Genomic DNA, 13,726 nt, shown 5'->3' on the forward strand with positions numbered 1-13,726 from the left:
ACCCAGCTATCTTCACTGAATGTATCCCTCAACATCTGACTGCCTGAATATTGATTTTAATTGGAAAAACATTAAAATAATTTTCCCCAATTGAGTTTCTTTCGCCCTGTAACTGGTTAGCATCCCTGTTTTCATCTCAACCCATAAGCTCTCCCATCCTATTTTCTCCTCCTACCCCAAATGAGTAGAAAGCAAATGAGTCAACAGCTAGGTAGGTCTTTGGCTGTTTGCCATGACAGGTATTGTACTCCCATCATATTATATTAAATAATGTACTGACATAGCATAATGTATTTTGTGAATATCTCACTCTGGTGTCATTTTTAGCCACCTAATATGCAGCATAAATGGGACACTGGACAAAAGGTCCCAAATCAATTAGGATGATAAGAGTGATTTAGCTCAGCTTTCTGCAGCAACATTGGTAGTGATAGACAAGCTTGACTGTTTGAAGACTGGTCATGTGCATCTATGCTAGAGTGCCCTGCACATCTGCTTAAGGTAAATGTGTAAAAAGCTCCTGGAACCTTGGAATGGGTACCTACGGAAGTCACCAGGACTCAAAGTAGTCTCTCATTTGTATTCTACCCAAGTCAGCACTTGCAATGCCAACTGTTTCCATCTTCTCAGTCCCTGTGATGCACAGTACTTACCAAAATATGGTTCATTCGGGCATCCTTTCAAGCGTACCCCCTTCTGAGTACACTCAATCAGAAAATGCCTTACAAGTTCATTTGACAAATCTCCAACTATGTTGAAAAAGAAAGTTCATGAAAAGAAGCAATTAACAGACAACTCTCACAAACTAGGTCTTTATGAAGCAGTTTTTCCACATTACTACCAAATGTTTTATATACAAAATCCAAAGAATACAATTAGACCTACTCTGCAAGTTACAAGATGTATTTAAAAGTTTGTTTTTCAAAAAACAAATAAGCAGACAGCTCACTTTTAGACAGCCAGAGGAAATGGTTTTATATTCTTAAGTGACTGACATCCAAATATACACTGGTGTCCAAAAATGTCCAAATATGGTCCCAGCTACAGACAGGAACAGAAATTTGGAAAATGAATGGTTAGAAATTTTGATGCATTTGCCCATTAAAAGAACTTGTATCCAAAGTGACAAGAAAGAGAAGTATGAAAAAAATATTCCCATTTCCAGTGACATTTCTGTTCACAGAAGTTCCCCAGATTAAGAGTAGATTAAGCTACACAAAAGTAATGATGGCAATTCTCTCAGTGCATTTTTATGTTTCCAAATGTCTGCAGTTTTGTGCTATGTCTCTGCTCCTGAAAACAAACATTTACATGAAACACTAAGGTTTCACTAGATTTTAAGACAGTTTTAATCTCAGGAATCTAAAACAAACCAGAACTGTAAAGGTGGATTAAAAGAGGAGATTCAAAGCCCAAGAGACATGTAAAAATTCCCTCGAGATTTATCATTCTTTTAAACATGTACATATATATGCAGACATATAATTAAGACAAATATTTCTTGAAGATGGATTCACAGTATTTCATACCTGACTACAAAACTAATCCTTCTCCAAATAGTTAAAAGGTTATTTCATACCAACAGGACAAAGCTATCAAACCATTCAAACCTTAACAAAAGAGCTACAAACAGGTGTTCCTTTGATCTATCAGGAAACACCTCAAGGGTTGACTTTCAGGCCAATACAGATGACTGCATTAATATGGATAGCAGAAACTTCTATGCAAGCAAATATTGCACTGATCACTTTTTCAAACAGCTGTTATGCTCCCACCAAATGAAAAATAAATGACTACAAGATATGTGGGGAGGGAAAGCCTGGAACAAGACGGAACCATCTGTGCCTTCTGGGATTAAACAGTGGAAACAAAAAAAGCTAAGTATCATGAAGCGAGAAGTGGAAGAACGTTAGTCTTACTACTACTAATATAAACTGTCTCTTAAAGACTGGCAGAGTTTGAGCTTTCATGTCTTCCTGGACTTTACCAATGATTATAAGAAAAGTCTACTAAAAACACCTTACAAGCCACTTTCAATTTGTCTCCTAGTTGTTGCTATCATCACCCCAGTACGCCTACACTTTTTAAGTCATTGGAGTGGTTCTGCTGATGTTTATTGGCAACAAAAAGGACTACATGGCAAATTGTTATTAAAAATTGTTTCAAGACACGAGACTAAAACAGATTCAAATTGTTACTGTGATAGAGTTGAACTGCTAAAGTTGCTGCAGAGTAAGCAAATCCAAACCAACAGCCAAACAAAAAAAACAAACAAAACCAGCCAAAACCATACTTCCATAAAAACAGCACTAAGAATAAATGCTTTACTGTAATCTTAATTGCCTACCTCACCAGTCATTATGTACTAATGAAACATAATAAGCTTTTTAAAACAAAGACAGCAGAAATAAAAACCACTCCACTAACCTTGCAGTAGTACAAATGGAACCAAGAACACTACAGATATTGGCTGCTGAGTTTCCATATACCAATTAATGATTTCTGCATGTTCTTCTCACTTTATGTTTCACAACTGTCAGGCATGAGTTATATATGGAGGGACTAGAGCTGACAGAGTAGATATATAAATCACCACTTCTTTTGAACAATTATCCTTAAGAATCTCTTCAGATTTATATCTGAAATAGAACTGTCTCAAAACAAAACTTTGGGATAAAAAATATTCAGCCCTCCAGCCGAGTGAAAACTTTACATTGTAGCCTGTGAATCAAATGCAAACTTCTGATTGCTAGGGAAGACCAATTGCTGAGATGACATTGAATTTTGTTATGTTGATGAGGTACAACACATGCACAGCCACAACAGAAATCATGGTGAAACCATACAGTATAACAGGCATCGTATCCAGTCTCATTTAACAACACATCAAATATAACCTGCAATTCAAGCTGCACTTATGAGATGAGGGGAAGATTCCAACAGATTGCTACCCACAAATAAGGACTACCTACTATGTATAGCTTTTTAAATAACATATAGAAGTACCTTTCTTTAACTGTAGCACAGAAGGAGGTGGTGTGGCAACTTTCATTGCCAGGCCATAGGCTCCCCGGAAAGAATGACTGTCTCGAACAATGAAAGCCCCAGGTTTCTTTTCCTTGAGAACAGCAATGGCTGCAAGGGATTCCAAAAAAGAGACAAAACTCAAAAAACAGTTTAAGAACAATGCACACACTCAAAAAGTACAGTAGTACAAATGTATAATGAATAGGACACCAGAAGAAGTAAGATCCTTTTCTCTATCCTCATTGCTATACAACAAAACACAATCAAGCATATTTGGGGGACCTAAGAGGAAACACCTTGTCCAAATCTCACAGATACTTATTTTAAAAGAATCCTGAAGTACAGAACCCTGATTTTTACTGGTTTTTAAACTAAGAGGAGTGTTCAGATCCCACCGGAATTCCTACAACCAGTGCAAGAGCAAGTCTACTTCTGCTTGTATTTTGTCAATTTGTTAAAAGATTGCCACACTGACTAGACAGCACTGTTTTTCACTTCCTATTCAGCCTCAACAGGCAGAACAGATTAATTCTCATCCACCAAGTTTTTGTCCCTGCAAAGCTACCTTACTGCCTTAGGAGTTTTAAAGCAGAGGAAGGAATGTAAGTGTATATTTTGCTCTTTGAAGTATTTTTCATCTGTATTTTGGATCTCTTCTGAAAGTGCAATATGAAGACCTCTCCAAAAGGAAACACTTGCAAAAGGGAAATTGCTGCTACTTTGCACAAGTCAGTTGCAGACTTTGAAATCTAGTAAACTTACTTTGAAAACAGACAAAAAGTTAATCTAATGATTTATCTTAATAAAATCTTTGTACTTTGCTTTCTTTCCTCCCCCATACAAGTTTTAGAAATACTTGTGTATACCAGTATACTTCGTTTCTAGAATTTCCAATCATCAGTATGCCTTCAGAGAAACAATAGAAAGAGCCCAAATTTGATGCTGGACTCCTTAATTAACTCCTTAATAATGTATGACTGTTCATACAGAAAATGGATATTATGCATATGGGGCACAAAGGCATGTTTTGCAAGGACTGAGCGATGTTTACAAAGCAAAAGTTATTTTCATTAAAAAAGGGGAAGTAAAAAAAAATCAGGAAAATGAAGACATAATTCTCTCTTTTGTCTTGTCAAAGCAAGTAAAGCAAACATGTATGCATTCTATTCTCTTCACGTGTCACGTGGCAAAAGAAAGAACCTCTTTCCACAACAATATGTCTTGAAAGGATAAGGATGAATACACAAAACCCTGCAATTAAGCAGTACATAGCACTTCTAAATACAAAGGGATACAGTAATAATTTGTCACAGGAGCAGTCTATTAAACACAGGGGAAAGAAGATAAAAAAAAAATCAGTAGGAGTACCTTAAAACATTTTTTACAGAAGTTTTATTTAAAAGATGAAAAGAGACATATTAAAAGGTTGGGAAGACTGTTGTTTCATTTGTTCAAGCAGTCAGGTTTAAAATTGCTTTATATCTACTTCCCTCACCAGACACACATAACGTGAGGTATTTTTCTGCATATTTAAAGACTCTCATTATGGGTGGTGAGTAGATAACGTGAAGGGGACTGGAGTGAAAAGATCAGCAAAGTATCATCCAGAAATGAATGAATGTTCTGTTTTCTGTGATCTTTGTTCCCCTGGCATCATATTTACCACTACAAAAGAACACCCTCACCATCTGAGAACCTAATAACTAGACAGACATAGCAATTCATCATTTGCCAATAGCTGAAGTTCACACTATTTTGGTTTAGTATGAATATCCTTCTCAATGCAGAACTAGTTAGTGATTTTTCCTGACAACCACATTTTAAAAAATCCCAGTTTAAAATTCTGCTTTATCTCATTAATCACAATTCACTATAGCTGAGTATTACAGTATTAACACAAGCACAGTCAGACGAACTGCATTTGGAAATCACTGTCAGAGACTGAAATTATATAGTTTCATGGCTGAAAGACTTTTGTAAAGAAGTTTTGCCCATTATGGCAAAAGTGTATGACGAAGCTACAGCAACGAAGCTGCACCACCAAAGCTCACCCCACCCTGAATGGACCTCCTGACTGAAACCCTGAACTGTGAGTTTAGCCACCTAAAAGAGCTTAAGATAAGATAGAAGTGACACTGTTTTTCAATCATCTCAGGTTTGCAAAGAAATTGATAAGGCTGGGGAAGAAGGATGCATTCACAGGAGGGCCAAGCTCAGCAGCTGTCCTGAAAATCATCCCCAGCTGGCTTCAGGGTGGAGGCCATAGCCCACAGGCTTATCTGCAACCAGGTTTGCACAGACTCCTCCCCAACCAAGGGGGGAGGAGGATAGTTTTGGGTATATGTCATGACCTCTGGTCAGAGGCAGTGAACATCCACCCTCCTCTACACAAACTGGCTCAGCTGTAAAACCCCCCACTCTGGGAAAGCCACATCCACACAACACTCACATGAGGGGCAGCTAAGGAATGTCATAATCCAAAAAAGATCCCTAAAGCACTCCCCAGACTCATTCCTGAGGCCCTGCACCACAGCACTATACATGATGCAAAGTGATGAAACCAATTCAGAGTCTTGCAAGAGTGAGTATCAAACTTCAGGGGAGGTACCTGGGCACTCCCACCTGGCCCAACTTGTATTAATCTTGGAACCCACAGAGGGATGATATATTTCTACTTAATCTGTTCCTGTCACTCTTCCTGTCCCCCCACAACCTCTTCTTCTATTTCTTTCTCTTTCACTGTTAAAGAAAATATATCAATTTTTTGGTATCAACATTTAATCTTGTTTGGTTTTAGCCTCATTTGACAGAATATTCAAACCTGAAGTTTCTGTCTGGAATCCACAGAGAGCTCACTTTGCTCCTCTATGATTAGTGGATTGTAACAAGCACCCAGCATGCTTGTATACATACTGCTGGAGGGACAGTGTGTAAGTTCATAGAATCATGGAAGAATAGCCTGGATTGAAATGAACCTTTAAGATCATCTACTTCCAGTGCTCCTGCCATGAACAGAGACAACTTTAATTACACCAGAGCCACATCCAGCCTGGTCTTGAACATTTCCACAGATGGAGGGCATCCACAGCTGCTCTGGGCAGTCTCTTCCAGTGCCTCACCACCCACACAGTAAAGAATTTTTTTCGAATACTTAATCTAAACCTACTTTCAGTATGAAACCATTTCACCTTGCCCTGTCACCACTACATGTTCTTCTAAAAAGTCCCTCTCCATCTTTCTTATTATAGGCTCCCCTCAGGTACTGGAAGGCTGCAATTAGGTCACTCTGAATTCAGTTTGGAGAATTTCTTTCTCCAGACTGAAAAATCTCAATTCTCTCAGCCTTTCCTCATAAGAAACGTACTCCATCTCTCTAATCGACTTGGTGGCCCTCCTCTGTACTCGTTCGAACAGGTCTGTCTATGTCTTTCCTGTATGCCAGATGCAGTACTCCTGGTTCTCATAATTATTAATTTTCACGTAAGTAATAAAAGCTTTCTTCAGTTCACTCAATAATACATTTACATATAGAAGTACTGTATCTGCATCATACATCACAAAGATGTTGTTCCATGGTAGTGACCTTTAAGAAATAAGGTATGTCGCTTGACAGTGAAATTCAGGCGACAAAATGACTGGTGGGTGAGGATGCCTTTGTGGTGACCTAACTAATGAATTATTCTGAGATCATGTCAGAAAAGCACACTTATACTCAAAAGTTTCAAAGAGCAGACAGCCATTTGGTGTTGTTTCATGCATATCTGCCATTTGAAAATCTGCAGCTTCACATCAAAGAGCATTTGCAGCAGCTACCACAGGTAGATTTATATTACTTCATAATTTATTCAGTTAGGCTAATAATTTGTTTGATTGACTGAATATTTTTCAGCACTCCGCACTCAAATTCAGCCTTTCAACAAAAGAAACAAGAGGGGTTGTCTGTGGCCCTTCTAGGTTTTATATTTCTTTTAGAGATCAGGTATGTATTTAAAATCAAGACTTTACCAACTAGCTTTTCTATGAACGGATATGTCAGAATATTTATCAATTGATATACCTTGTTCTCTTGAAATATCTGGCTTATACCAGAACTTGGATGTGTCCTGAACAAATTTTACGGTCAGATGTTTATCAGCTGTGTTTTCTGTGAAATAAAAGGGAAAAAAAAGTCAAGAATTTTTTAAAATACAAAATCGTTTTTACTTTTCTTTCCAACTTCCAATCACCATGATTACTCAAAAAACTCATCATTAGGACAGTTTAGAGAAACTGAGCTGCTTTAGAACTAGCAAATATAATAACATATACTAAGATTCTGAAAGCATGTTCAATGTTTCTTTTTGCAAAATCTATAAAATATTAAAATATTTATTTTAGTTATAAAGATGCATTAAATACAAACTTCTCAATAGGGCCCAATGAACACTCATGTACATCTTTTACTTTTCTTGGCACAACTCTAAAAGGTGTAGAGAGAAGCCAGCCCTTTTTAAATGAAATTGGACTCAACACTCAATGCAGGTCCATTGTAGTCTGACAGCTGAAAAGGTAGGCTGCCCAATGGCTGACTTCTAGGAAGCAAAAGAAGAAATCTGAAGCCTTGTTTCCTGAATAATGCATGCAAAGACAGTGAACTGGCACCATTTACTGCAAACATTTAAGTCCTCTGTGCCATTCTCATTCCACTACTTTTTTTTTCCCTCTCCACTTTTAACCCCCCCCCCCAATTCTTTTCATAAACTCATATAAAATCTAATGTATTTTGCATTTCTCTGATACAGAACCTACCTGGCACTGGGGAAGGGCTTAACATTTTTGAGAAATCTGGGAGGACATTTGGGAAGGGAATGCTGATTGTGCTTCCACTGTGAGGGCTAGAGAAGCCGCTTGAAGAAGGTGACACAGAGGCAAAGGAACGTTCTTCAGAGGACCTCTTCTTCTCTGGAAGAGGCGGTTGAGCATGTAGGTTCCCTCCATGGTGATGCAGAACTGCACTGTTCTGGCTGTTGGGTCCAGAGGCCACGGTAAGAAAGTTTTGTGTCAAAAAGTCATTGTCATCAGCACTTGCCGCTGATGAGCTCAGCGTTTTAGATGTACTAGCATTGGCTATGTAAGTAGCTTGTGTCTGCTCTTGGGGGGAGCTACTGTCCCTGGTACCTGCGCTGTAGCTCAGGTAGGCATGGGCACTGCTGCTGATACCATGTTCTTGGTGTGGCTCTGCTGGTGAACTCTCCAGGCTGCTCAGGGTGACAACTTGCATTCCTGGAGTTTGGAAATGAGACAGGAGAGAGACATCCTCCACAGCACTTGAAAATTCAGAGGGCACAAGGTAACCTCCTGGCTGCCTGGTGTTTCCCATTGAAAACTGGGTTGACAGGGAAGCTTTAGAGCTGTTTTCATGATATTTTTCATTATATTCTGCTGCAGAAGAGCTGTCAAAAAAAAAAAAAAAAAAGCTAAAAATTGAACACAAAAATAAAACACCAGCCACATAATTCCCTTAAAATGTACTGTAAAACCCGTACTTCAGTAGTCATTGAAAGAAATTAAACATCACACTCAGGACAAAAATCTCAGGGTGCTCTTTGAAAACATGCTGGACCAGGTAATGCAGCTGGATCAGATTCCAACCTTACCCTAACCAATAACTTCTTCAATGTACATCATTATGCTATGTCTTATCTCATCCTCCACCTAGCCATGTGGATGGGATAGTTTCTGAGTTTGCACTGTAAACCATTCCATGAAATTAATGACAGCTAAAAATACTTCTCCCTGTTTGAGGGGGTTAATTTTAACATGAATCAGTTTAGTGAGGCTGTTTGCAGCATTGCTTCACATACAGTGGTCTTGATGAGCTAAAATGCTACCTAAAAAATAACAGTAGGAGGCAACAATCTCTTATGCCAAAGCTGCATAGAGGTAGAGGTTTATGGAAGAAATATGACACGGCCATACCAGTTCTTACATGCAGAGTGTCTTATGCTCACCAGAATAAAAATGAAAATAAATGGGCTGAGGAGGTGGTTACGCACCATCATACAACAAATCAGTAACTATGATAATGGTAAGAACACAGTTCACAAGGAATAACTTGTGGACCAGATCTATTTCAATACAATTTATATTAAAAAAAAAAAGAAAGGAGGCAGGTCCACTGGTTAATTTATTTCACAGTGGAAAAATTCTGATTTATAGAATTAAATATTTCAACAGTAAACATTCTGTTTTTCTACTGGGTAGCAATTCTACCTGTTCAAGTTAAAAAAAAAAAAAAAAGTCCTTCCAAACAAAAAGAAACTAAGCATCTGATAAAATCATTTAATAAAAGTTTAAGCTGTCTCCTTGCTTCTAAAAATCAAATGCCCTCAGGCAGTATCTGGAAAATATTACTAATATTACCAAATCCAGAGAGAAAAAACTCATTGTGAAATGCAAAGATAAAAATCTGACATAAGATACATATAAAAAAAAAAAAAAAGGATTTTTTTTTTTTAAAGGGAGTTGTGAAAATGAATGCCAGTAGATTTAAACAGCTCAAATTAGAAAGGCCATTAAAAAATATGGAAGGTAAGCAAATTGAAGAAGACATTGCTGCAAGAAAAAAAACCCCTAGAGCTGTAGCTATCTTCTAGGTGAAATAAAAAAATATAGAAAAAATATTTAGAAAGAAGTTAACAAGATTTTCTAGATAAAGTCTGAAGTAGGAATGTAAACTTGATAATGACTGAACTGCCTGATAAGCTTTTAATACATATCCACTTGTAATTGTACACTGCCTCCTCTGCAGCAAATACCAACATATTTTGTTCCATCTTAAGGTTCACATGCATTATCACAAAACCAAAACATTCTGTCACAGTCTTAGTACTAACTGAAAATGAAACCAATTAGATTGGAAGATAAATAAAAGATAAATAGGTAATGACATACTTGAAGTACTAACACTCTGACACTCCAACCAGAAGTATTCCCAAATACTTACTGTGAAAAAGGAGCCAAATAGCCAAAAACAAGAATAGGACTATTAACCAGAAAGGAATGCTTTTGAAGAGCGATAGAGAAGGTAACTTCTTCAGGTCTAATGTACCACCTTGTCCATTGAGTAAATATAGTGCACAGCTAATGACTGATCATGCATTTTTATGGTCTTCTGAACATTCAAATAGTAACTAGGGACTCCTTGTTTGTTTACTGTTTCTTGCAATTTCTTAGCTTATGCTGTAAGCTCCTTTGTACAAGAACTGCTTTGTAAATTTATACTATTCACACAGTTGTCTAGAGCCCTACATGTTTACCACAACGTAATTATAAAATAATAAAATTTCTAAGCCTGCTGATCCGTTGAAAGGTAATCAGCTATGAACTACCAAAGCATATCTACTGACATTTTACTGACTAAAAACATATGTCTGCAGTGAGAAGAGTGCTCCCTTTTTCTCATATACAGCTTATTGCAATGTGAATTTTCAAGTTAAACATCAGAGACGCCAGTTAAGCACACAGAAAAATATATATGAGCTTGTGTTAGGACAAATAACATAACTGAGCTATAAAATTCTATTTATGTTTGTCTTCTCACTTATCTTCAAAGCTAATTGTGTCCGTCACATAAAAGTAACACCTGTGTATGTGTTAAAATCCAGCCGATGGAAACCAACATTGGTCACAACCCACTGTCATAGCATGATGTCCTTGATGGGGTAATAATTAGCATTGACTCTATGATTCTAGAAGGTTGATCATTCACTTTATTATACTACACTATACTATACTAAGTAAGAAACTTATCGCCTTTGCAGACAGTCTGATACTGACAGACTAGATTGGTCTTTGAATCTAAACACTATTACTATTGTCCAATTAAGAAATCACTCTTTGGTAAACAAATCTCTATAACACATTTTACATGTTTACAATAACAAGTACATCAAGTGAAGATAAAAATTATTTCTCATTCTCTTCTCTAATCTTCTCACAGCTTTCCCCAGGACAATGCCTGGGAAAGTTGTGTACCACTCTCTGTAGCCAGAGTTGCAGTTACAACCCACCTCAAAGTTCTTAGAAAATGGTCTGCAGGGAAGATGTAAGCATAACGTCTTGGCTGGGAACTATCATTATGAGAACTAAACAATAATGTAGGTGAATCTTTTCCTACCTTTCTGCTCCTGGGATAGGACTGCTATTTCCCAGAGTACATGAAGATGCAAAACAGCGCTGAAAGGAGGGATCAGTCTGCATGTTGGCCCTCAGCAAAGAAGAGTTTGTGCCCACGGTGCCATCAGACATCACCACAGAGAGTTTTATGGCTTCCATGTAACTCTGAGATTCTGCAGCAAAGAAAACAAAGTAAATGCAAATTTAAAAACAACATGCATTTTTATGAACCTTGTACTGAAAAAAGTACTCATAAAATAGTTTAGTTTTCTCTTAATAAGATTATAAGGAAGGTTTTTTGTTTGCTTGTGCAGTAGATATTATTTCACAAAATTATGTTGATTGCTGAAAACATCCAGCAGGTCAAATAGCAGAGGGAATAGAGATTACAGAATTGCTACACTCAAACTGTTTGATCAGTTCTCCAGAATACATTCTCTAACCCTGAAGATGAGAATGGACTGTTTGTTCCAAGATGCTTTGCATTTCACAGTCCACAGTGTTAATCAGGTATGTCTAGTCAAGTGCACCATTTGCACTTAAAATACCAGTAGAAAACTGTGTGTCCTGGTCCCAGCCATGACAGAGTTAATTTTTGCAGTACGCCTTAGGGGGCATGGCCAGGACCTGGAGTTATTGTATACCACCTCATGTCATTGCTGGGGGTGGGGGGAAGGAAGTCTCTTCCAGGGAGAAAGGGTCCTTCTGGTTAAGAAAGCATGACGGAGGGAACAGGGGGTGGTAGTAGCAAGCTAGAGGGTCTCAGTGTGGGGCCCACTTGCTGAATGGGGCAGGGGACCTGGTGTATAAGGACACAGATGACACTGAGGTACAACCTTCTTCATATCAGTCTTTATCAGTGAGACAGGCCTTTGGGAACCTCAAGCCCCTGAGACCATGGGAAAAAACTTGATCAAAACATACCCTCAGTGGAGGAGGACTAAGCAAAGGAGAACTAAAACAAACTGGACATATTTGAATCCATTGAGGACTGAGAGGTTGAACACACGAGAGCTGAGGGAGCTAGTTGATACCCTTCAAGACCATTCTCAATAATCTTTAAAAGGTCTCAATGGCTGGGAGACATTCTTAAGAACAAGTAGGGAGGAAGTATCACTCATTCCTCCAAGAAAGGTATTAAGGATGATCCAGGGAATTGCAGGCTTGGTTAACCTATCCCCAGTCTCTGGAAAGGTGATGGAGCAACTGGAACCCTGGAAACCACTTCCAAACACATGGCAGAAAAAGGATTGAGAGTTGTCAGCATGAATTTACAAAAGGGGAATTGTGCATATCCACTGAGATCACTTTCTTCAGTAAACCAACTAGCTTAGTGGCTAAGGGAAAAGCAGTGGATGTTCCTCCTCTTTAGTAAGGTTTTTATCTTGGTCTTCAATAATATCCTCATAAACACACTGATAAAACAAGGGTTGGATAAGTGGAAGTGAGATCTAATAAAAACTGCCTGAATATCTGGACTGAGAGGCTTGTGATCAGCTGCAGCAAGTTCACTGGAAGGCAAGTCATAGCATTATACCCTGGGGCTGATACAAGGAGCAATAGTCTTCAACATCCTTCATTGACAACACTGATAATGGGATGAAGTTTCATCAGCAAGTTTTGCAGACAACAGAAAACTGTGAGGAGTCATTGACAAACCAGATGTTTGTGCTGCTATTCATACATGTGAGAAATGGGAAAAAAGGAATCTTAAGTTCAACAAGAAGAAATACAAACTCCTGCAACTGAGAAGGAATAATCCATGGCACTAGCACATGCTGGGGGCTGACTGGCTGGAGACAGTTCTGTGGAGAAGGACTTGGTGGTTCTCATGGACAATAAGCTGACCATGAGCCAGCAATACAACTCCATGTCAAAGGTGGGTAATAGTACTCCGGCTTGCATCACAAAGTCCTGCCAGCAGGTCAAGGGAGGTGATCCTTCCTCCCCGCTTAGCATTAGAGGCTACATATGAATCTCTATGCCTACTTATGGACTCCTCAGTACATGAGAGACAGGGATTTGCTTGAACAAGTCCAGCACAAGGTCACAAAGACACCATCACTGCGACTGAAGCATCTTTCATAGGAGCAGGGGCTGAGCCTCAGACAGCTGGGACTGTACAGCCTGAAGAAAAGAAAGCTCAAGGGTATATTATAACTGTGTATATAAACCTGATGCGAAAGCATGAAGGTGCCTTCTGCTCACAGGATGAGAAAAGGACACAACTTTTGGAAGTTGAATGTTTAGCAGCACATGGTTTACCTGTTGTGCTGGTTTTGTCCAGGGTAGAGTTAACTTTCTTCACAGAGGCTAGTATGTGAATCTTTTGGATTTGTGCTTAACACCGTAATGATAATACAGAAATATTTTTGTTATTGCTGAGCAGGGCTTACACAGAGCCAAGGCCTTTTCTGCTTTTCATAGTGCCGCACTGGCAAAGCAGTTGGAGGTGCATGGGAAGGTTGGGAGGAGACAGCCAGGACAAGTGACCCCTACTGACCAGAGGGATAGTCCAGACCACATGACATCACAGTCAGTA

The 13,726-nt window shown here is 38.6% G+C and overlaps 1 protein-coding gene across 1 annotated transcript in view; it reads right to left on the reverse strand.

Moving 5' to 3' along the window:
- TNS3 (tensin 3) overlaps positions 1 to 13,726 on the reverse strand; it is a 136,214-nt gene that overhangs the window by 14,762 nt on the left and 107,726 nt on the right. The window contains exons 19-23 of the mRNA XM_053993578.1: positions 11,186 to 11,357; positions 7,816 to 8,459; positions 7,085 to 7,171; positions 3,007 to 3,135; positions 654 to 749 (exon numbers count right to left, since the gene is read on the reverse strand). Coding sequence (XP_053849553.1) covers positions 654 to 749; positions 3,007 to 3,135; positions 7,085 to 7,171; positions 7,816 to 8,459; positions 11,186 to 11,357 — 1,128 coding nt within the window. The remainder of the gene's footprint in view (positions 1 to 653; positions 750 to 3,006; positions 3,136 to 7,084; positions 7,172 to 7,815; positions 8,460 to 11,185; positions 11,358 to 13,726) is intronic.

This window comes from Vidua macroura, chromosome 1, assembly GCF_024509145.1.
Source record: "Vidua macroura isolate BioBank_ID:100142 chromosome 1, ASM2450914v1, whole genome shotgun sequence".
Lineage (NCBI taxonomy): Eukaryota > Metazoa > Chordata > Aves > Passeriformes > Viduidae > Vidua > Vidua macroura.